This window comes from Calonectris borealis, chromosome 28, assembly GCF_964195595.1.
Source record: "Calonectris borealis chromosome 28, bCalBor7.hap1.2, whole genome shotgun sequence".
Classification (NCBI taxonomy): domain Eukaryota; kingdom Metazoa; phylum Chordata; class Aves; order Procellariiformes; family Procellariidae; genus Calonectris; species Calonectris borealis.
Genome location: NC_134339.1, coordinates 1,821,927 through 1,845,428, shown reverse-complemented (window position 1 = coordinate 1,845,428; position 23,502 = coordinate 1,821,927). Strand labels below are relative to the sequence as shown.

Genomic DNA, 23,502 nt, shown 5'->3' with positions numbered 1-23,502 from the left:
GGTAGGCCTTACCCTTGGTAGGCCAAGACCTCAGTGGTCACCTAGACGGTGGCCAGTTGCCCAGGACCATGTCCAGACAGCTTCTGAATATCTCCATGAATGGAGACCCCACAACCTTTCTGGGCAACCTGTGCCAGTGCTCAGTCACCCTCACAGCAAAAAAGTGTTTCCTTGTGTTAAGAGGGAACCTCCTGTGTTTCAGCTTGTGCCCACTGCCTCTTGTCATGTCACTGGGCACTACTGAGAAGGGTCTGGCTCCACCTTTACACCCTCCCTTCAGGTATTTATATACATTGGTAAGATCCCCTTGAACCATCTCTTCTCCAGGTTGAACAGTCCAGCTCTCTCAGCCTTTCCTCACGGGAGATGTTCCAGTCCCTTCATCATCTTCATGGCCCTTCCTTGGACTCTCCAGTATGTCCTCTTGTATTGAGGAGCCCAGAACTGGACACAGCACGCCAGGTGTGGCCTCACCAGTGCTGAGCAGAGGGGAAGGATCACCTCCCTCGACCTGCTGGCAACACTCCTCCTAATGCAGCCCCCATTAGCCTTCTTTGTGGCAAGGGCACTCTGCTGTCTCGTGTTCAACTTGGTGTCCACCAGGACCTCCAGGTCATTTTCTGCAAAGCTTCCAGCTGGGTGGTCCCCAGCATGTACTGATGCATGGAGTTATTCCTCCCCAGGTGCAGGACTTTGCATTTCTCTTTGTTGAACTTCATGAGGTACCTGTCAGCCCATTTCTCCAGCCTATTGAAAGATTAAATGAAATTTAAAGATTCAAGGGAGCCTTGAGACTTGCCTCAGTGGTATCCAGTGAAAGGACAAGAGGCAATGGGCACAAACTGAAATACAAGAAATTCTATTTAAACAAACAAAAAGCTTTTTTACTGTGAGGGTGATTGAACACTGGAACAGGTTGCGGAACCTACATCCTTGGAGATGTTCAAAATCCAACTGGACAAAGTCCTGAGCAACCTGCTTTTGTTGACCCTGCTTTGAGCAGAGGGGCTTGACTACATGATCTCCAGAGATCCCTCAACCAAACTACCAGTACCACACAGGAGACTCTGCATGGCTGGGAGGGCAGGAGGTGTGGACTTGTCTGCATATGCACCCCAAGTACACTAATAGGCCTTAATGACCCTGGGCAGCCTCACTTGGGGCCCCCACCCACGCCTGTGAGCCCAGGAGCTCTAAGCTCAGCCCGGGGCCTTCATAGCCTGAGCTATATCCCTGGAGGAGTACAGGTCTCTAGTTCAGCAAGAGTTGTGACCGTGCCTGGCTGTTGGTCTGTTGATCTGTACCCCAATCCCTGGACTAATTTTTCAGAGCTTGACCTCAGCCTTGCCTCCTCACTATGTGCCTGCCTGGCAATCACCAGACCTGGCTTGACCTCAGACCTGCTTCATCACCATGCTATTCTCTTGGCTGGACCTGGCCACCATCTCTGAGTCTGTGCTGCTTGCCTTTCTTGGGTACTGTTGAACTGGGCCCTGACTGGTGATGCCCTTGCCCCATCAGCTGTGTTATTCACCTCGGTTCCTGTCCCTTAGGAAACAGAAGACAAGAAAAAGGGATATCAAGGGGAGAAGAACTAACAGCTTTCACTTTGCTCAAATACCATGCCATTAATGCAACATTTCAGAGAGTGATATAAACTTATTATTGTTTAAGCCTCAGAGCCCTCTTCCACATAACCTTCGTTTGGGGTGGGTTTCCTAGGTGAAAGTATGTGCTTGTGTGCTGTGTACTGCATGTGAAGTAAGCCTTGTGCAGCTTTGCAAAAGATGGTATCAAAGAAAAAGCTTTAGGGAAAGGCCTTATAAAAATCTGAATTTAGTAGTTGACCCATGTCAGAGGCACATGGAGATAAGGAAGTGTAATACATAATGCTAAAAGTAACATCCTTAACTTTTTAAGGTTATGGTCCTGAGGAAGAATAATAGAAAAAACCATCGTGGAAAAGCATTGTGGAAAAAATTCCCTTTATTTTTCAAATATGCAAACTATCTTTATTAACACTGAAACTCACAGCATGAAGAAAAAGCCCTCGGGAATTAACATAGTCCAACTGCCAGAATGCTATGAACCCGCTGTACAGCACTGATTTCCATTTATCTCTTTATTCCTTGGGCAGAGCAAAAGAAGGACATACAATTTCAGGGCAGTTTTCATGGGCAGATCTGACTCCTGAAACAATGTGCACGTATCACATACATAATATGACACATGGCCTATCATCTGAAAATCCATATTCTTCATGGATTTTCTGCCGTAAAATGAATTTTGAAGAGATGTGTCCTAATCCAAGAACTCCTCATGTTTGTATGCATTGAGATAGCTCTCAATGTTTCATCCCAAATGTTGCCCATCTAATCATTAGGAATAAATCTGTTTGCAAATGGGAGAAACCTGGAAAGTTTCTGCAAGAAGCAGCAGGACTGCAGTAAAGGAAAGGCTGCGTAAACTCTCAAATATCTGATAATTTTAAAAGACAGTTGATAGAATTATCACTTTCAGTTATCCAGTTTTGAAGGCTGAGTTAGTACAAGGTCAGCGTTGGGCTTGGAAGGAGTACAAACGCTTTTGTATTCTTGGCTGAGCTCTTAAAGCCTGCCTCCTTGCCAAGTCAGATGCAGTGGGGATGAGGCTCCTTGGGATATGCGTAGGGAAGTCAAAGATGAAGTGGAGAATTTTCTCTATACATTGAGAAGTTCTCGTTATGTCACCAGCAGGTACAACTCAGCATGCACTGAGCTCCCTCCTGGTGAACCTTGCTTTGGAAGACTCATTACTGGAATGAAGTAAAATAGCCACTGTTGTTTTAAGGATGGGATTAGTTGGGTAAATCAAGGTGGGCATCAAAATGAAGTATGCAGCTTTACAGAGCGAAAGTTTAGTATTGCCTTTCCTTCTTGGATTAGCAACAAAAAAATCAACTCTATATGTATGTTTGTGCACATGCGCCCCTTTCATATATATACATAGAGAGGTGTGTTTGGGTACTGTAAACAGATAAATAATCCCAATCATAAACTGGTTAACAACATGGGTAAAAACACCAGAGCTAAGAATTATCAGCTGAATTCGGAAATTCCCCATGGGAGACTGGTTTGCAGTATTCGAAAATGAGGCCTCTACTTGTTTGTGCTCCATTGATTTTGTGTTGAAAGCAGGAAATCACAAATGGCAGGGCTTGGAGTGTACTACTTTGTGGGAACATCTGAGATCATGTTGATGCAATGTGGTATGGAGAGCCCCTTTTGTGATATGTTTACAAGTCTGCTAACAGCATCTGAAAACAGGTTAGACTCCTGATGAGTTTTATTAAAGTATCATTAGGATCCTTCCAGATAGCTTTTAAAAATGATCGAGCTGGAAGGACCCTTTGCAATATCTCTAAACAAGAAAGCACGTGCATATATTATAAAGCCAGAAGGGACCCTTATGATCATCTAGTTTGATAACCCAAGCCATAGGACTTTCCAGAATTAATTCCCATTTGAGCTAGAGTCCAATCCAACGATCTTTTCTTCCAATTCATCCGTCAGTTTGCCCTTTATATACAGGAAGTCTCTTCAGGATTAGAATTCAATGCTTTCTTGAAAAGTTGGACAAATAGTCTGAAAAAAAAAAAGAAAAACAAGATGCAGTTCAATATGGACAAATATAAATTACTATACTTAGGTAACAATAATCAGCTGCACAAACACAGGCTGGGAAATTACTAGCTAGGCAGCAGTTCTGCTTAAAATAATGTAGGAATTATCATGTATTACCACTGGAGTGGAGTCAATGCTATCATGCTGTTGTGAAAAAATAAAGCACTTTATTGGGTTTTATAAGCAGGTCTGTTCTTTATGAAGGTTTAGACTCATGTCAGCTGAGCTGTGTTAATAAGCTAGTGCTGTCTTAGCCCACTATAGATACAAGCTAATGCAGTGTATCTTAAAACTCTTTGATTAAGATCCAATCTTTAGATACAGCCGTCTCATCAAAGTAAGAGTCTAACCTCACTAAGATTCAAGATAAGATGAACAGACTCGAATTTGCTGTATGTATGCATCATGGACAGTTATCCTGATCAGCTGATGCATAGCATGCTGCTAAAGTACAGTAACTTGAGTCTAAGATCTAAATCTTAATGTACATGAAATATTCTTTCCTCAGTGCTCAGCACTAGTAAATCTTTAGTTGGATTGTTGCGTCAAATTTTAGTTACTCCACTTTAAGAAAGATGTGGAACAGCGAGGAAAAAGTCCAGAGGAGAGGAACGTGAATCATTATTACCTGTGAGGGTATACTGGGTCTGTTTAGTCTAGAAAGGAGAAGAGCAGACATTATAATAGTATTCATACAAGATAAAAAAATGCTGCAAAGAGGAGGATAATAATTTGTTATCCTGCTCACTTGCCCCCTGCTAAAGCAGATCTCTTGTCAGAATAAGCAACCTGCCTCCCACAGTCAGGAAACAGCCTGCTGCCTTAGGGTCTGGGGCCAACTACTACTAAATGGAGCTATAGTATACTTCTATTTACCCTGCTCTGTTATCCACTTTTCTGTGAGAGATGCATTTGTCCATTTATCTCAGATTCCCAACAATCATCCAGCCCATAAAAATAGAATACTCTGCCTACAGGATGTGGAATTTGGCAGCACCAATATATAATCCTGCAATTCCTGAAGGACCAAAAAGAGCCTCAGGATCTGGCTTTGGACATCTCAAGAAGTGTGTTTTAGGGAGCTTTGTTAGTGCTAGGGAGCTAAGCATGGGCAGTTGTGCAGTTGTGGTTGGCAAAGTTGACTCCAGCTGATGCCTCTGAGGTCTTCCTTCCTGAAGTCCACTTAGGTGCACCTCTGAGTATAAGGCTAGGGCTTCTGGATGAAAAGGATCAATGTGGAAAGCCGGGGTAGAGGGGTTTAAGTGATGTACTGGGTTTGGAATAATGAGCAGACTTCAAGTAAAAGCTGCCCAGCTTAGTTCGGCTGTGCACAGGAGGCTGCTTGCTGCTATTTCTGGGCTTAGGTGTTTCTAAAGCAGAACAGCTACACTGTAGTAGCCCAAAAACTGTGGATCCTTTCCATCTTCCTGGTTGTGTCTAGACATTCATTTTCTGGATGTTCATGGACCTGGATATTATGGAGCAAGCCCTGCTGGTCCTGTTCACTGGAGTGAGAGATACAGGTTGTGTTCCTGGCCACGCCAGGGAAGGGGGATAGAGCATGGATGAAGCAGGTCCCTACTTCTTGCTTGAGCCTCTGAGATGTTTCGGATGTCGTGTGGGCTTATGTCCAAGTGTGTTAAACAGAAGCTGAGCTCCATTTGGTAGGAACTGAGAAATTTATCCTGAATAAGTTTGGGGTCTGGCAAACTTGTACAAGTGCTGGGAAGTGACTGGGTACTGCCTATAAAGCATAAGGAGCTGTAGAAAGACAGAGATATTTTGAAGCACATTCTGGAGCAATGTAACTGAAGGGAAGTAACTTCTGAAAATAGCCAAAGATGAGCAAAAGAACAGTTTCCTTAGGAGTCTTATGATGAGGAGTGAAATTGTTTTCTGAGTAATCTGGGGTGGCAGGGAATCATTCCGGGCATGGAGGTACCACCCAGCTGCTCAGGTGGGCAAACTGTTCTTAAACTTTGCATTTGCCCTTCTGGTTTCACGAAGATGAGAACAGCTTGCTAAAGAGAAATGAAGTTAACTGGTGTTTGGCAGAGCTTGGTAGAGGGGAGAGCTATTTCAGAGAGTGAATAATGGATATAATAAATTCTTTAATTGTTCACTGCTTTCACAATCCTTTAGTAGCTTCCACTAATGAAAAGCCTATTGACCCCTATTTGTGCTACCAGCCAGTACAGTAAGCCCTGTCCCTGCTGTATGGTCCTACATTCCTTCAGGAGCTGGGTGACTCTAGTATCTGCAGCCAGAAGGGTTGCCAGAGGACTGAGAAGGTCTCTGTGCAAACACCAGGGCTGTGAGCAAGGAGGACACTGTGTTTATCATGAATACTCTTGCCAGTGAAGAGCTGAACAGGAGCGCTGGGGCTCTCCAGAGATCTCCAAATGGCCAATGCTAAAAGCTTTACGTGCTTGGGGGAAGCCACTGACCAAGTGAGGCTTTGCAGCTATATCCTGCAGGGTGGAGTCATCATGGCAACATTTTGGTGCCAATCCACAGCTGGTGGTGTCCCCGACCCACCTTGCCACTTAGCTGTGCTCATACTTTAGCTCAGAAACGAAGGAGCTCCTAGTCCAGCTCATTCACTGAGTCTTCTTTACTCAGATCTAACTCTTGGGTCCCGTAAGAATGACTAAATCAGGATTTTGTGGAATAAAACTTTCTTTGCAGTTTAATTTTCTCCTCTTTAATGCCAGTCAGAAAGAGATGGGGGAGAAATGGGGTCAGGGAAGACTGCATGTGGCAGAGTGGGGAGAAAAGTGTGCATCTTGGAGAGTGGATCTTTCTCTGTCCTCCACTATGGACTTCTGTTTCAAGTCTTGGCTTTTTACAGCATTAATCTGCACTCTGCTGCCCGATTTCATAGTGCTGTCTCACTCCTGGGGTGCCTGTGGGTGTCGTTCTGTGGGCAAACCTGGTGGGAGAGCTGCTCTTTCTCCTCTATCACAGAATTACCAAGTTCGCAGTCCTGCGCGTCTAGCTCATGCCGGGAGAGATGCTCCACAATGCCAGCCCCCAGAGAATCCCCCAGGACATTGGTGGTCGTTCGAAGGCGGTCCCTGAAAAATCAGAGAGAAAAACGAAATATAGTAGTAGTATTAGTAACAGCTAAGTGGATGAAGACTATTTCAAGAAACGTCTTCAATAAAACTTTTTCTACTTTTCAAATCACTCTAATAATTGACACTTCATCATTGACAGGAAAATGACTCCCAGAGAGCCTTCCTTGATTGATAGCCCTGAGCACAGGCTTCACATTCATTTCTGCTCTATTGCATTCCCAGTATCTCACTGAAAAGTTTTGGACTTGACACAACATGAGGGAAATGTTATTGTGGTTCCACATGGACAGTTTCCTTTCCAAAGGGCTGCTAAGGCCTTTCTGCAGACTCAGATGAGACTCGCCACATCTGTTACACCTGAGTTGCATTTTGTTTTACAAAAAGTGCAGCAATTCTGGTGCAAACCTATGACTTAGTGCTGCTGTGGAGCCAGATTTCCTCAGCAGGGACAGTATACACTAAGACAAGGTATCAGATTCTTCATGCAAAATGGCAAATCTAAAACACCCTTTGCAATGAGATATTCTCCACAACCTCATCTGTATGTAAGAGCTGAAGCTATCACTAGTCCAGCATCTCATCATATCCTTCAGTGGTAGAACAGATAAGACTTTTGGTACCTGATTGAAACCAACCTTTCTAGGTAAGTACAAGAGGTAACCTGGCGTCTTAGGAGCAGGGCCTTTTCCAGCCAAGTCTGTTCTTATGCACAGTTCACAGGAGAAGTGGAGGTGTTGGGCAAGACTGTTTCCAACTGCTCAGCCATGGCTGGGAGCAGACTTTGGCTGCTTTGGCTACAAACCAGCAATACAAGATACAGAAGAACAGAGGAAACACTGACAGTGTATCCCTGAGTCAGGATTTTGTTGTGTTTGAGAAGACTGAGAGAGTGAGGACTGTGCACAAATGCATTCTTCAATCTAGTTCCTAAGAGCACTCCTGTGCAATCACTTGTCCCAAGGTTTAAAAGGGAAAGAAAGGTGAAATGCAGCAATGTAGCTGACTAGCTGCATCCATCTAAACTCTCCTCAACTTTGTACAGCCCAGTCTCATCCCACTTTCTGTGTTTGGTAGCGCAGAACCATCACTCTGCAGTGTGAATTTGCTTGTTATTGGCACAACCTGTTCCTATCGGTCTGGAGATGGTTTCTGGGTGCCTTTTAAGATAAAGCGAACTAAGGACATTCTGCTTGGTGACCAGGCTGATCTGCAAGTGACCTCTGATGCCTTGGGTCACTGAAGTACATGGTGAAGACTCCAGCATGGGCAGAGACGGCTACTGTGCAAAGGTCTCATGGATAGAGGTGTGTTTTAAGCTTAATGATACAGCTTACTGAGACTGCTTGTAGCAGAGACATTGGGAGTACAGGCGAACTCTGTAAGCACTAGCAGGGAGCAGAGAGCAGTGCATGCTGCTGAGCAGAGGACTTACAGAAACCAGTCTACGGCGATGATCAGTGTAATGTCTTCAGTAGGCAGCCCCACTGATGTCAACACTATAACCATAGTCACCAGTCCTGCCTGGGGAATACCTGCGGCTCCAATGCTGGCTGCCGTGGCAGTGATGCTGGAGGGAACAGGAAAGCACAGCTATCAGCAAAGGGAAGAAAAGATGTAGTCGCATTTGCAAAAATGTCAGGAAGCAGCTCAAACTCATCATCTACAAAACATCTTGGCAGCCTTTCTGCCCCGGTCACCAAGCAGGATATCCCATCACCACATGGGATATCAACACAGCAGCCAGGCTCCTCCCTGCCAGGAACCCATCCATAACAGACTGCACACTGCAGCTGTAGCTAAGGGATGGCCCAGACCTGGAAATGCAATAAGGGCTCAAGTGGAGCCTCAAAGACGTGATGCCAAAGCATATGTGCTTCTACACCTGGAGGTGTAGTACACCCTTCTTTTCCATACTTTTTTTTTCTCATTGTATCTTCTGAGCAAAAGAGGAACCTGACCACACTTCAGATAAGCCAACAAAACTGAAGCCTTTCCTGTAGTCCCATAACTTTTTCAAAATTCACCTTATTGTGATGATCTGCCCGAAGTCAAGTTCATAGTTGTTGACCTGTGCAATGAAGATGGCTGCAAGGGCCTCATACAGAGCAGTGCCATCCATGTTAATTGTAGCTCCCACAGGCAGAACAAACCTCGTGATGCGCCTGTCCACACCATTGTTTTCTTCCAGGCACCTGAAGGTGATGGGCAGAGTCGCTGAGCTGAAAGGAATTTATAAAACAACATGAATTGGGTATATGCTGACTTTGGAAGAGGGACTAAGCCTCTGCCTGGTTTATGACCTTACCCACCTGCTTTTTCACCCTGCCATGTGAGCCAGAGGCCAGAAGCTGCTAGGAGAAAGAACAGTCTAAGCAAGGCTTCCTCAGATATGGTGCACGCTGCAGTTGCACATTCAGACATGGCTTTCCTCAGGGGGCTGGGACAGGGGCTGTGTAGCCCTGAGGCTGATGATGCTGGTATAACACCAAAAGAAGGTGATGCTGGAGGATTCAGGGTACATAGGACAGAGCCTCAAGACCAAAACTCCTTTTCCAGCTATTAAAAAAACTTGAGCCCTTTCTCACCCCCCTCAGTGCATAAGACAAGAATGACCCATGTGAGAATATATCTTGCAGAGAAAGCAGAGAATTGTTTCTGAAAGAGAACATGAGCAGGAAAAATGCAGCGTGTTTCAGTGTGAGAATGCGCGTGGAAGAGACTGTTACGTGCTTGCCAGGAAATGAACATAGCAAGAAACACGGCACTTAGTGAAACAACAGCTACCTACAATCCCCTGCTTTGGCTGTGTTGCATGGCAGTGTGAGTCATTGAGCATGTGGGTGTTTATGCCTTTGCCGAGGCCTCCTGTGAGTTTAATGCCAGCTGCATACAGCATGTGTGCCTGGGAGACAGAAATGTGCAAATGTGTGTGAGTACATGTGTGTGTGAGGTATGTGCGTGGGGAATAATGCTGCAATTCAGTGGGATTTGGTATTTGTCCTGAGCTCAGCATTTCAGTGCTGCAAGCAGAGTCACCACCATGTGTGGTAAGGAGGAATATGGGTCATGCACTGATGCTTAGAGATGGCCACATGATTAGGGCTCCTGAGCAGGGGAGTGGGAATCTTTCCACTCTGAAATGAGCTTGGCTGGACCAGTGCAAAAAGCTGCTACTGCTAGAAATTGTGAGACCGCAGTGCTGCACTGAGGGCAGTGGAGGGCTGAGAAGCAGCTCTAGAGTATCCACACCAGCCCCAACCCTACTCCCATGTAGCCATCGTACCTTGAGGAGGTGCCCAGGGCTGTGATGAGGGCCTGCAGAAGCCCTGCAATGAACACCCAGGGGTTTCTGTGAGTGACGATGAAGTAGAGCAGTGGCAGGATGCAGAGGGCATGAATGAGCAGTCCAACGATGACAGTGAGTGTGTACATCCCCAGCTGGCCTCCCATCACTGCTAGATCATCCATCTCCAGGATTTTGCCAGCAATTAAAAACATGATCCCAACTGGAGCATACCTGTGGCAGAAACACAAGGCCGATGCTCAGAACTGGCACCCACACTCTCACACCAGCTTTAATGCATGCTGTCTGGACAAATCCCCAATAAGCCAGCACACCAGAAATGCTCACTGAGCCTAATCTTTGGATGATACTGCTGGTTTCTTTTCTGGAAACCTGGAGAGAGCTGGGACTTGTTCACCATATGGTCAAAAAACAGCACTTGTTGCACTGTCGGGGACCCCAGCACTCTGTTGTGCACACAGCTTGGGCGCTGGTGGAGGTTTCCTCCTCCTCCTGGGTTCCTTACATGTTTCCACAACACTCCTTGTAGAATTGATAGGGGAGGTTTTGTAGAGGTGTCTTCAGAGTCCCTTCCTTTTCTAACAGAGCTTGGGCTGAGAGTATTTTTGTTACTGAGGGGTACAGGGAAGTACAGGAGAAACAGGGAATTGGGGAGTAAAATCAATAGTATCCTATAGGCGCTAGGATAACAGCCTTGCTATCTTCAGACGTTCACATTTAGGGAATAGGAACATATATGGAATCCATATCTGGTGTAGCAAGGACTGGGCACACCAACACCTGTGAAAGCAGCCATAGCTTATATAAAAACCCATTTTGAGGTACACTGCTATCCTTTCCATTCCTTATGGCTTTTTTCCCCCTCCATAACAATGCATCTCATGAGCAGCAGTGAGGCTCCACAAAAAGGAAGCCATAACACAGACATGGAGAATATTATGGGCACTAAACTAAACACGGACAAATAACTGGACCAAAGAAAATCCCAGCTCCATGGTGACACCTCTCAGGGCTTGGCCTCTACAGCTCAAGAGCTCACATGCAATTCATGCACAAGGCTCAGAGGTCCACATGCCAAACTCCAACTTACACTGGGAGGTTTGGAAAAGTTTCAGGAAAGGATTTCACAAATATTTCATTTCCTCTGAACTTCCTCTTAGAAGACATTCTTGGCTGCAGCTAGTGACCAGATCTCTCCAGGAAAAACAAGCTCCTGGGAGATGCTCTGCAGACTGTGGCTTCAGGAAGGAGTGCTGGGCTGCAGCTGACAGTCCTGCCTCCTATACCAGCAGGATTTTGTAAGTCAGGAGGACTCTCCAGACACTAACCGCTGTATGCCCACAGGCAGTTTCCTGAGTGTAACCAGTCAACACCCTCCCTTCCTTCACTGTAAGGGCGAGCTGAAGGAGGGGATGTTGAAGGCACCTTGAAATTGTCCCTGGGAATAGTGTGCAGGTCTACTTGTCCCACTGTGCTCGTGCTCTCCCTTCTGTGCCCTTGGGCAACTCTTATCTCTTCTTAGGAAAGCAAGGCCCCAAGTCCTAGCTCATCGGTGGAGGAAAAGATCTCAGAGCGGCTGGGGCTCCCCAGCGCTCTGCTATGAGCTCAAGGTTGTTCCTCCCCTTTGTGTCTTTCTGTGTAAGGCCTGTCCCGCTGTGCCCAGGATGTTGTTCCGAGATAAAAGGCTGTGACTAGAAGACCAGGGAATGGAAGCTGGAGTGATCTAATGGGAGAGGGTGCGGGCATGACAGATCCCCTCCCTGTCAGACATTTCCATGTATTCTGCCAGCCCTGCATCTCTCCTGTCTCGCAGTACCTGCCACAAACTCCTATTTAGACCTTGAGCTCTAGATGGGTAAAGAGCTTAAAATAACAAGATTTGGTAAAATGCTGCCTTCTAGAGAAGACTCGTCTCAGCAATGACTTGCTTATCTGGACCACGTAGCACAGGCAGCCTCACACAGAAACGAACAAGCAGTTGAGCTGTAGAGGACTTGGGATCTGGGAGACCTCAAGCTGAAAGGCAGTAACTTGAGTTGATCTTGTCAACCCAGCTCAGCTCTCACAGCTAATGCATACAGGTGCCACCCTGAGAGCAGGAAAGTGGCAATAGGTTATTGTGATTCGTAGTGTCCTGGTTTCGGCAGGGATAGGGTTAAATTTCTTCCTAGTGCTGTGTTTTGGATTTAGTATGAGGAGAATGTTGATAACACACTGATGTTTTCAGTTGTTGCTAAGTGCCCTCCTAGTCCAAGGACAGCTCCCGTGCCTACTGACTGAGCTAGGTACACAAGGTGGGAGGGAACATAATCAGGACAGCCAGCCCAGCTGGCCAATGGGGTATTCCATACCATGTGACGTCATGCTCAGTATATGAACGGTAGGCGTGATCCAGGAAGTACCGATCGCTACTTGGTTATCGGTCAGCGCAGGTGGTGAGCAATTGCATTGTGCATCACTCATTTTGTATATTCTATCATTATTTATTATCATTATTCTCCCTTTTCTGTTCTATTAAACTGTCTTTATCTCAACCCACGAGTTTTTCTCACTCTTACCCTTCCGATTCTCTCCCCGTCCCACTGGGGGTGGGGGGAGTGAGTGAGCGGCTGCGTGGTATTTGGCTGCTGCCAGGTTAAACCACGACAGTAGCTAAGTCAGACTCCTGGAACATAGCTGGAAGGAAAGCTTTTGGTGGGAAAGCCTCACACCCTACCCCTGTTGGTAAGGCTAAGAGATCTTCCACTCCAGCTCTCTGGTCTTCCAAGGATGTTTCCAGCAGCCTCAAGGAAAGCAAGTCCTGGTGTACCTGATATTTCTAAGGTAAAAACAAAAAACAGGAAATGAAATGTGAACAAATATCCCATCCAGACTTTTCCCTCCAGCCTGATGGAGCCAAAGGAGAGCTGTGCCCATCTGCTTTTCCTGTGCATGTCATCCTTAAAGCTACCCCACTTCTCATGAGGTCAGCGGAAACTGCACCTGCAGACCTCCTGCTCCAACCGGCCGTGCTCCTCACCAGATGATAATGGCCACCAGCCTCATGATGGCTTCGTTGAGGCAGTTAAAGAACTCCCGCAGGGCCCGTCCCTTCTGCTTCATGCTGCCGATCACCAAACCGAAGCACATGGAGAACACTACCAGCCCCAGCGCGTTCACCCCATTGGCTGAGCCTGGGATGGGAATGACTTCTTCAAAGGTCAGCACCTCGGAGATGGTCCCCAGGGCTTGAGTGACATTCTCCAGGATGCCGGTGAAGTTCTCAGGCATAGGGATCTGAGTGGTTGTCCCACCTGCTGTGACATTGCTGCTGTGGAGGACAGTTCTGGTGAAGACCCTGGTGCTGTACTGCGTCTTGTACTGAAAAGAGACAGATTATCAGATGAACTCAGAGGCCCTGGTTCAGGAGCTCAGGACAACATGCTCTTGCATCCCTTCCTAAAGAAAGGAGAGTAGTGCAAGTTCACTGCTGACCTGTGCCTTGCCTGTTCTCAAGCTCCCCAGCTTAGTACTTTCATCAAAAAGTTCACAGAGCTGAAGGTCAAAAGAGACCACTGGCGCATCTCATATCCCTAGGACCGAGATATTCTGGCTTCTCTAATAACCCTTTATACTGCTTCCAAGGGCACTACAGAAAAGACAAATACTTGGAGAATCTGCTCCCAATTCACTGCCAGTCCAAACCTGCTACCTGAGATCACACAAACCCTTCCTGACTCTGAGTGTGGGATGGGATGGAGGTTGAAGCCCCCATCTACAGACAGCTTGAAAAGCTTGCATGGGGGATGCTATAATACAGACTAATAACTGCAGTGCCTCCTGGAGCAGTCAGACTTGGGGAACTGTGAAGGCAGTATAAAGCAATTGCTATTCCATCCCTTGGAGAAGTAGCTTGGACCATGGTCTAGGGCACAGGGCGCAAAAGGAAAGTGATAGGCCAGGTGGGATTTCATACCTGTTTGAAGCAGGCTTCTACCAGGTTGGGTGGGAACATATTCCTGCAGTAGATAAAACAAGGAAAGAGTTATTGTCCTGTTTGACTGGCAAGAAAACATGGGCTTCCTGGCCAACACTGCTATCCTGGAGCAGCGTCTCAGGTCACAACTCTCATAATGCCAGCTCAGGCTACAGAGCAGATGGGCCCTTTCTGTCTGACTGACAGAAGATGGGAATATGCTGATCTGGAGCCAGGCACCCTCCTGCATCTTTTCAGACTCCCGCTGCATCTTTTCAGACTCCAGAAGGTTGTATTTCAGGTATGTGGAAAGAAACTACACACATACAGCACTGGGATATGGGTCCATTGTAACAGCATCATCAAACCCAACCGAACCTTGAAACAATACCATATTACAATTTTTAATATACTGCCTTGCTCTCCTCCTCATCTCTACAACTGTCATTTGAGCTCTCTGTTATCTTGTACCTCAGAAATATAGCTTCATACCACTTGAGATAGTACAGCTTTGCAATTCGCTGTGTAAGGTCACAGCAAGGGAGGGAGAGGCAATGTCTCGGGAATCACTTCCTTGGGTCATTGAAGGTGGATATTTGGAGTAGCCTTTGCTGGGTGAATTTCTGAAGGGCATGCAGTCATTGATAGTTTTCATTACTTGTTTTGCTGAGCACACCTTGGCCTCTTGCATTAATACCTCTAACACAAGGGTTGGACTCCAGAGTTCCAGACCAAGCATTCAATCTCAGAGTGGCAAAGCCAGTTAGCTAGACTGAGCTAGAAGTAGTAGGCTGGGCAAGACTCAGCCATAAACCTCTTTCCCTAAGACTGCATGCCTAAATCTGTGACACTTCAAAAGGACATTCCATGGAGGAATGTAATCTCACTGACATGGTCTTGACATGAGACCATCTTGTTCACCTACCTCACCAAGTCCATGAAGGCATCTGTGGTCTGCACCTGCTCAATTCTGCCTTCTCGGTGAAGCTTGTCCTTAGATCCTTTTCCTGGGTGGATGATGATCACCATGAGGATGCCAATGAAGACTGCTATGATGGTGGTCACCATGTAGTAGACGACAGCCCGCATCCCCATCTTCCCTGAGGCTCTGCCATCCAGCGAGGCCATTCCTGGGGAGTCACACAGAGAGACAAGGTGAGAAGGTCTATTGTCTTAGAGGGAAGGGGGAAGCCTGAGGAAGATTCAAAGTGTGCAGGGCACATGTGTGAGTTGGATGGAGAGCTGGGGTCTCTAGGAAGCACAGCATACAAGGGGCAGACTTCGGAGCTCCAAGGTGATGTCGATATGGGAGAATGTGGCTTGTGGTTATGAAGAAGCATAGCACTGGTGGGTCTTAGGCTGCATTTGGGAATATAGCAATTTCTTCCTAAAGCTCTCAGAAGGGAAATAATCCTCTCCCAGTACATTGGGCCTTTAAGTCCCTAATGGTGGGATGTTTCAGCAGGTGGAATGCCTTGCAGTCCTTTCTGCTGTCTGAAAGCTTGGCTGGCTGGCAAGTCTTCTGTGAGGACCTGGATGAAACAAGCCCTGCAGCCGGTGATCAACCCCAGCTCTTTTGGACTGACATGAATTAACCTTCCCTAGTCTGGGGGAAACCTGAAGCTGGCTTGGGCAACAAAGTTGTCGACGTTTGAGGTTACGTAGGATGAAATCCTTGTTAGTGGGCATTGGAAGCACCACATTGTGTCCTCCCTAGTCTTCTGAGAAAGCACGAGGCCTTCTGCTTCTATTCCCCACTACTGAGCCTGCAGGGATATGAGTGTGAATCATGTTCACTACAGCTGTAAGTTCAGGCTTGTCACTATTAGCCAAGCTAATCCAAGCACCTCCAGCTGGGGCACAAAGGGGTGGTCCAACAAGAGCTAGCATTCATCTTTGCTGATTATTGCCTTGGCTAAAAGCAGCAGAAAGCACTTCTCACCTGTAATCAAGCTAGAGACAATGAGAGGAAGAACCAACATCTGGAGCATACGCATCAGCAGCTCGCCGGGGAACGAGAAATACTTGATCTGGCGATAGGTCAGCTGGTAGGGCCGGAGGGAAAATGCCAGGATGATCCCTGTGGATCAGCAAAGGATGAGAATGGAAATGGGACAGTATGATCCAGTGGTCTGTCCCTCAGTCCTACAGTGTGGCTTTTCTACTTCCCATCTTCCTTTCAGCTCCTCCCCTCCCCAAAGGAGCAAATGCTCTTTCTTTTTCTAAAAGGCTATGATCCAGTTTTTACTGTATGCTTTCTTTCTCCCTCTGACATATTTATATGCACAGGAGCCTCGTGCTAAACTACAGGTCTCCTTGTTGCTCTGTCTGCTGCTCCTCTGGGGTCTGTTCCCAGGAAGCTCATGAACACAAAAATGCTGTGACCAGAGATATGATCTCCCAGCCTAACCTAAGTGTGACTACACAGTTCAGAGACTTTGTCCACCCGCCTCTTAAAGCTGAGTTCAGCCAGTGAGTTAGAGACATATAGCCTGGATCAAAAGCTAGGGACAATCTACTATCTGCTGGGCAGATTTAGTTTGCATTGTAACAGCCCTTTGCATCAGTTCCCCCTTCTGGTACTGTCAGGCTAAAGCTGTGGGATGAATCTGAAGAGCCCTTGTGCCTGTAGCTGCATTCACAAGAAGCCTCTGAACAAACCTGGATGATTTTTTATGAGGATTGGTAGAGCTGGATCATCAAACCCTTTCTGTTGTAGACTGTTCCTAAGCTGCAGCCAGAAAGGATCAACAAGGACTCCCTCACACACGCCCTGTGCAAGGTCTGTTGTCCTTGCACACTTCTGATTTGGACAGCATTTTGAGCTGTCAGCTCATCAGCTTCACCTCTCCAGCCAAGTCATCATGATAAAATAAAATCTTTGTAGAATGAACTAAATTTTCCCCACATTTATAAATGGTGCCCAGTGTTGCCACCAGCTCATACCTAGTAAGACTGCAGCAATGGTGAAGAGGACGAAGGCATTTCTCCTGAAGAAGCTTTTAGCGCTGTCAGCAGTGATGCTGTGCATCCGCTTCTTGGCCCGCGCTGCCCGCTTCTGCACCGCCTGCCGGAAGCGCTGCACCCGGCTCTCGGCATTGAGCCGCTTGGCCGCGTCCTCATTGAGGAACAGGCTGTTGACGTGACTCTGCTCGCTCATGGTCAGGACAGCTGCTCAGTCCCCGAGGCACGGCTCTGCCTACGCTGGGCAGGAAGAAGCACAGGAGGGAAAGCATAAGCTGCAGCACCCGACACCTTGCCTTCATTTTTAGGTCATTTCCCCGGGGCCCTGAGGAGGTTTATTTAGAGTTGATTAATGAGCTCCTCTGCCCCTCTGCAAGGAGCAGACCCCGGGGAAAGGCATCTAAAGGGCTGTCAGGGTCTTGTCATGACTGCTCTGTGTCTCTGGAGAAGCTCTGGCCTCTGTAGCACCCAGCCTACTCTGAGGAGCGGCTTGTGGTGGCCTGGGCAGCCACAAAGAGCTCCACAGCCACCTGGGCTTGTTATTAGGAGTTTTATCAGTTTGAACAGGAATGAATTTTTATCACCTGGCAAAAAAACTGTACACAAACTGTTCCAAACAAGACCAAGCAGCAAACAACATTTCTGACATACCTCCTAGATGGACAGGCCCCTACCAGAACAGCTTTCCCCATGACGGCGAGCGGCACCGGCTGTTTCTGCAGAAAGGAACATAGTCCCTTTGCCTTCCGTGGAGCCTGAGGATAATGCTTTACTGACTTTCCTTTGAAGCACAACAGGACTTTCACGTAGTATCTCTTGCCAAACTCCACTGGTGGGGTTAACCCGCTGTCCTGTCTTCACAAATACTAAGATCGAGATCAAACCTACTCCAAAAAGGTAAATAAAGGACCAGTTCTGCTCAATTACCTACTGGCTGCAAGGCCTGGAGCAGTCTATTGTTCTTTAACTATTTATTTTTTACCATTATTCCCATATTCCTCAGGACAAAAGAACAAGGGGGGCTACACAGGCATACCAGTCCACTCTGGAGTGCTAGAAGGCACCAATAATCCAGCAGTTCTTATCATTAGGAGGATTATTGCCTGACTATGCAGGTGCCGTTTTCCTACTGTCTCTGTGCCTTGACAGATACAAGGTCTGAAAATGATTCTTGTTCCCAGGAGTTTGCAAAGAAAATACAAAACTAGATTAAACCAAAGAAGAACAAAGTCACCTTAGTACATCAGCACGTGTTGCAAGTCAAATAAGAGCTACTCCATTTGCAATCCTAAATTTAAGTCAAAGAAACTATCACAACTGGGATTACATTCTCTATAAAATACACATCTAGTGTCTGCCATTTGGACCCTTTGGATAAATGCCTATCACGAATTGAAGACATTGCCTTAAAGAGGAATTGGTTCATGGTACAAAATTGCAAGGTCGTTTCCAACAGACAGATGGAGGAAAACCTCCATTCTGATAGAAGATTTGTTTGCAGAGATGCTAATGCCTTCATGAGGTTCAGAGCAGTGGAGAGACATCTGAGGTGGCTCAGCCAAGTCACTTGAAGCCCTCCCAAGGCTAAGTTGTGTGAAGGCCACTGGCAAAAATTCTGGGCTTTTGCTGCAGGAACCTTGCAGTGCTGCTGTGATCACCCAAGCTTTTGGATTAGCACCCAAGTTTTGGATTTTGGTCCGCTGATTCCAGCTTGATCACACATTCACTTTCTTATTACACCACCCTGCTTTTATCTGTTGATGGAGCCAATATACATCAGACTGGGTGAAAACTTTGCCTGTCTTCCTCCTTTTCACTGCCAGTCCTCCTACTTTTCACAGCTACACATGAGAGAAAGAAACTGCAAAGTACATATTCCTTCAGTTCATTGAGTTTGTTCCTCCTGAACTCCGCAGTAGGTTAAGAAACAATGGATTCAATCCCCTGTGCCCTAGAATAGACTTGTATTATTTATTTAGTAGCCTCCCAGATACAGGGCTGGACAAACAAAATTATCAGCTGTCAAGTTCCAATGAGCCAGGACTTTCACACATCTTGTATCCTCCTGTCTTGCCCGTTACTGGCATCACTGGCAGTACAAGGAAGAGGACACCTCTGAGATCTCACCCTTTGCCATCACAGACTCACTGAATAATCTCTTTTGTGATCCATCTTACCTTCTTTTGTTTGCAGGATTTCCAGAAGTCTGTCCCAAAGCTTACTGCCCTTATGGTGAGAAAAGTAATTGTCTGCACTGTCAGTGGCTAGAGGGATAGAATAGAATAGAATAGACTCTTTCAGTTGGAAGGGACCTACAACGATCATTTAGTCCAACTGCGTGACCAATTCAGGGCTGACCAAAAGTTAAAGCATGTTATTAAGTGCATTGTCCAAATGCCTCTCAAACACTGACAGGCTTGGGGCATCGACCACCTCTCTAGAAGCCTGTTCCAGTCTTTGACCACCCTCTCAGTAAAGAAATGCTTCCTAATGTCCAGTCTAAACCTCCCCTGGTGCAGCTTTGAACCATTCCCACGTGTCCTGTCCCTAGATCCCAGGGAGAAGAGATCAGCACCTCCCTCTGCATGTCCCCTCCTCAGGAAGCTGCAGAGAGCAATGGGGTCACCCTTCAGCCTCCTTTTCTCCAAATGAGACAAGCCCAAAGTCCTCTCCTCAGCCTTTCCTCGGAGGATAGGCCTTCCAGCCCTGTCACCAGCTTTGTTGCCCTCCTCTGGATGCGTTCAAGGACCTTCACATCCTTCTTAAATTGTGAGGCCCAGCACTGCGCACAGAACTCCGGGTGAAGCTGCACCAATGCTGAATACAGTGGAATAATCCCCTCTCTTAACTGGCTGGTTTTGCTGTGTTTGATGCCCCTCAGGACGCAGTTTGCCTGCTTGGCTGCCAGGGCACACTGCTGGCTCCTGTTGAGCTTGCTGCCCACCAGCACCCCCAGATCCCTTTCCGCAGGGCTGCTCTCCAGCCACTCCTCTCCCAATTTATACTTGTGCCCAGCGTTACTCCCTCCTAGGTGCAGAATCTGGCACTTGGACTGGTTCAATGTCATGCCACTGATGATTGCCCAATGCTCCAAGCTATCTAGACCCTGCTGCAAGGCCTCTTGTCCCTCAGGAGAGTCAACAGCAGTGATGACACCTCCCAGTTTGGTGTCATCAGCAAACTTGCTAATGGTGCATTCAAGTCCTGCCTCCAGATCGTTGATAACTATATTGAACAGGACTGGCCCTAGGATTGAACCCTGAGGAACACTGCTGGTGACCAGTCACCTGCCAGATGTAGCCCCATTCACTACAACCCTCTGAGCTCTGTCCTTCAGCTAGTTCTTCACCCAGCACAAGGTGAACCCACTCATCCCACAGTTGGACAACTTGTCCAGAAGGATGCTGTGAGGAACAGTATCGAATGCCTTACTAAAATCCAGAAGAACTACATCCACTGCCTTCCCTCATCCACGAAGCAGGTGACCTTATCACAGAAGGATATCAAATTAGTTATAGGACTTGCCCTTTGTGAACCCATGTTGACTGTGCCTGATGATTGCATTATTCTTTAAATGCCTTTCAACAGTACTCAGTATAATCTTCTCGATAATTTTTCCAGGTGCTGAGGTTAGACTAACAGGCCTGTACTTCCCTGGGTCTTCCCTCATGCCCTTCTTGTAGATTGGAATAACATTGGCTAGCTTCCAGTCAGCAGGGATGCGGTGCAACTTCCTACAGCAGAACGGATTACCACCTAAGGCGATCACTTCTAAAAGCAGAACCACCAAAGAAAGTTTCAAACCCCCAAACCTCTCTTTCTTACTCCCAAACAATTCACTCTTCATCAAACAACCCAGCACACCTTGGTAAGGTGAAGTGCTACCTTACTTTGACATGCAAAGCACCCATCTCTTCAGTGAAGTGAAAACACAGTGATGGCTCTGAAATCACCCATCACAGGCTTGCTACATGCAACCCAGGCTTCTCATTTGCCATGGTGACCTGAGGAGACCCACGTTGAACCAGGTGTACAGACACGGAGACTCACCTGTCCTCTAAACCTTGCCTTTCTTAGAGTTGGACCATACCACAGCAACGGCATGAAGTCCCGTACAGGGAAGGTGGGAGCAGAACCCACGAATATAAAGGGACTCACCTGCTCTTTTCTCCAGGTAGCTCCCCATCCACGTGCGCTGGAAAACGTATTTTTGTGCAAACAAAATGAAATTTCTATTTTGATATGGGAAAGTTCAGAATTAGTCATTTGATCCCATGTTCCACCATATGCTCAGCAGCCTTCTCAGAGCAAAACTTGTCGCACAGAAGGAACTCACCAGCAGAACTTGCTCCTGTGATGTCCCCACCCTCTTGCTGACTTGCTCCCTTTCTCCATCTACATATTTTGCAATACAGCGGCCCCCTCCACAACGCATTCCCTTTGCACCGCTGGCCTGAAATTGTGTAAATATTCTCTGTTGCATCAGCTAGAAGTTCTCAGACTGCTGCAGTAAGTCATCAAAATACTCTTGCAGATTAATGGTCTGTCAATGACTTGGATTTTCCTTCTTGTGAGGAAGAAGGTGGCTTTGCTCTCTGGGTGAAGGTTCTCCTATTCATGGCTGCTTCTCCAGGCTCCACTCTGCCAGAAGCACTGAGATATTTGAGAGAGCATTTTTGGAGGTAACTTCAAGGCTAGAACCAGGAAGCACAGGATATTTTGCAAGAAAGTTCAGTGTTACAAAACTAATGCCTAGTTCCTGGCAATGAGGTTTCACATAAACTGGAATTTTGGCTATTTTAGGGACATCAGTCAGAAGATGGTGAAAGTGAAAAACGGGGAAGGAAGACTTTTGCGCTATATATTTTTGTCCTGCTCTTTGCAGATTTTTGTGTGGTTATTTTCCCATCTACCCAAGGAGAAGATTTCCAACATGGGGGGAGAAGGGCAATAGTGCTTAAGGACCTATGTGTGCAGCACCTTCCCATAAGCATGTTTTAAAGAAAGAAGGTAATAAAATCCTGGCTGAAGGGAAAGAGGAGCTAGCCATCGCACACTCACCAGGAGGCAGTTTCACTGGAGGGCTAAGTGTGGTAGCATCAGGGCATATTTGCATCCCCTTGTCACAAATTGCATACTTTCGGCCCCCTTGTCCTTAAATACTTCTTTATTGTAAAAAGGATGTAAGCAATGTCAGGACATGAAACTCCTTTCATTTTCCGAAGCGTATCCTAGCTCTTCTCAGATCTGTGACAAGGGGATGCAAATATGCCCACATGCTACAACCTACTGAGTGTTTTTTTGCAAGTTTGTCCAACATTTGCACAATGGGGAATGCTGTGCACAAACCCGAGTCTGCCCATCCATCTGTGGTGGTAAAGACAGCGATGAAACAGCCCTGGCAGATGGGCTGAGCTCTCTGCTCTGCATCCATCACTCTGCTGCAGCCTGGCGGCATGTGGGGAGAGTCTCATCCCCTGAAACACCGGGAACCGAGCAGCTCCAAACTTAGAAACTGAGAGTAAAATATTGCACATAGCAGAGAAATTTCTTGAAATATTATCTTGAATGTATGCTTTGACTACAGACTCTTTAAAGGCCCCACATCCTTATCTATGCCCCTCTCCCAGAGAAAAGGCCAGCTTGTCAAAATGGAGAACTAGGGAGAGCAGAAGTAAAAGGCAATCTTCAGATGCATCTAATTGAAGAAAAAACCACATCAGTAAGGATATAACCTCAGTGTCAGATCAACCAGAATTTTTAAAAAACTTTTGGCAAGGATCCTGTGTGAAAAGTTTTTAAAACAATGGATATATCATGGGATGAAAGGGAAGATCACTTGTGGTGACAGACAAAACCAAAACAGGTAGAATTTCATGACTATTTTTGCCAATAGAGAGATTTCAGTTGGAGGTCCAGTAAGAAATTGTGCAGAGTGCTGAGCGATTCATCTGCTCACAAGTGACCCGGAAGATGAACTGCTGTGTGAATAAGTGAAAAGCAGTAAACACAGGAAGAATAACTCTTAATTGTACATTCTAGCAACTCAAAAAGATATTGGAAATATCACATGAAAGCACACGCTGACAGAAAAACAGTGCTAGGAATTATAATGGAAGAAATTAGAGGACAGAAAAGAAAATGGTCTCACGATGACCTGCAAATATAGAGCATACTCCATCTCTGAGAGGATGAGTGGCATCCCCTGGCCTTCCTGCTTGACTTGTTCGGCACTACGTGGCTGCGTCCTTGCTGGCCAGATCCTGCCCTGCCAGCCATCTGCTTGTGCTCGGCTCCCAGTCCCTTTGGGAGCTACGAGCCCATGCTGCTCCTTGACAAGGCTTTCTTGGAGGCCAAGTATTTGGAGTGGGCCCCCGAGGGTATAGGGCTGACATTTCAGACTTTGTCTTGCGACAAAGTGAAAGTGCCCAGGCAGGAGTTATGCTTGTGGGGAATAATACAGCTTTTATGTTGCAACATTAAATGCCCCAAACCATTAAATGCTCAAAATTGGATTTTATTTTTAGTACTCAGAAA

General features: G+C 46.6%; 1 protein-coding gene across 3 annotated transcripts; it reads right to left on the bottom strand.

Moving 5' to 3' along the window:
* Nucleotides 1-1,970: 1,970 nt before the first annotated feature.
* On the bottom strand, nucleotides 1,971-21,317 carry LOC142093996 (excitatory amino acid transporter 4-like). Of its 3 annotated transcripts, XM_075175783.1 has the most exons (12): nucleotides 21,124-21,317; nucleotides 16,948-17,205; nucleotides 15,944-16,081; nucleotides 14,927-15,131; nucleotides 14,002-14,044; nucleotides 13,066-13,406; nucleotides 10,026-10,259; nucleotides 8,767-8,961; nucleotides 8,175-8,309; nucleotides 6,636-6,739; nucleotides 4,291-4,318; nucleotides 1,971-3,623 (listed from the first exon to the last, which is right to left on the bottom strand). In XM_075175783.1, the coding sequence occupies exons 2-11, from the start codon at nucleotides 17,159-17,161 to the stop codon at nucleotides 4,314-4,316; spliced, it is 1,614 nt and encodes a 537-aa protein (XP_075031884.1). In that variant the 5' UTR covers nucleotides 17,162-17,205; nucleotides 21,124-21,317; the 3' UTR covers nucleotides 1,971-3,623; nucleotides 4,291-4,313. The 3 variants fall into 3 exon arrangements, with proteins under 3 accessions (XP_075031884.1, XP_075031883.1, XP_075031882.1); XM_075175782.1 differs by lacking the exon at nucleotides 4,291-4,318; XM_075175781.1 differs by lacking the exons at nucleotides 1,971-3,623; nucleotides 4,291-4,318 and having other exon boundaries at nucleotides 6,204-6,739; nucleotides 21,124-21,316.
* Nucleotides 21,318-23,502: the final 2,185 nt, after the last annotated feature.

Coding starts and splice junctions, on each gene's coding strand:
- LOC142093996 (XM_075175781.1), bottom strand. CDS start 17,161: ATGAGCGAGCAGAGTCACGTCAACAGCCTGTTCCTCAATGAGGACGCG. Junction 16,082..16,947: donor CATTGCTGCAGTCTTACTAG/GTATGAGCTGGT, acceptor GCTGATCCACAG/GGATCATCCTGGCATTTTCC. Junction 15,132..15,943: donor TGTCTCTAGCTTGATTACAG/GTGAGAAGTGCT, acceptor GTGACTCCCCAG/GAATGGCCTCGCTGGATGGC.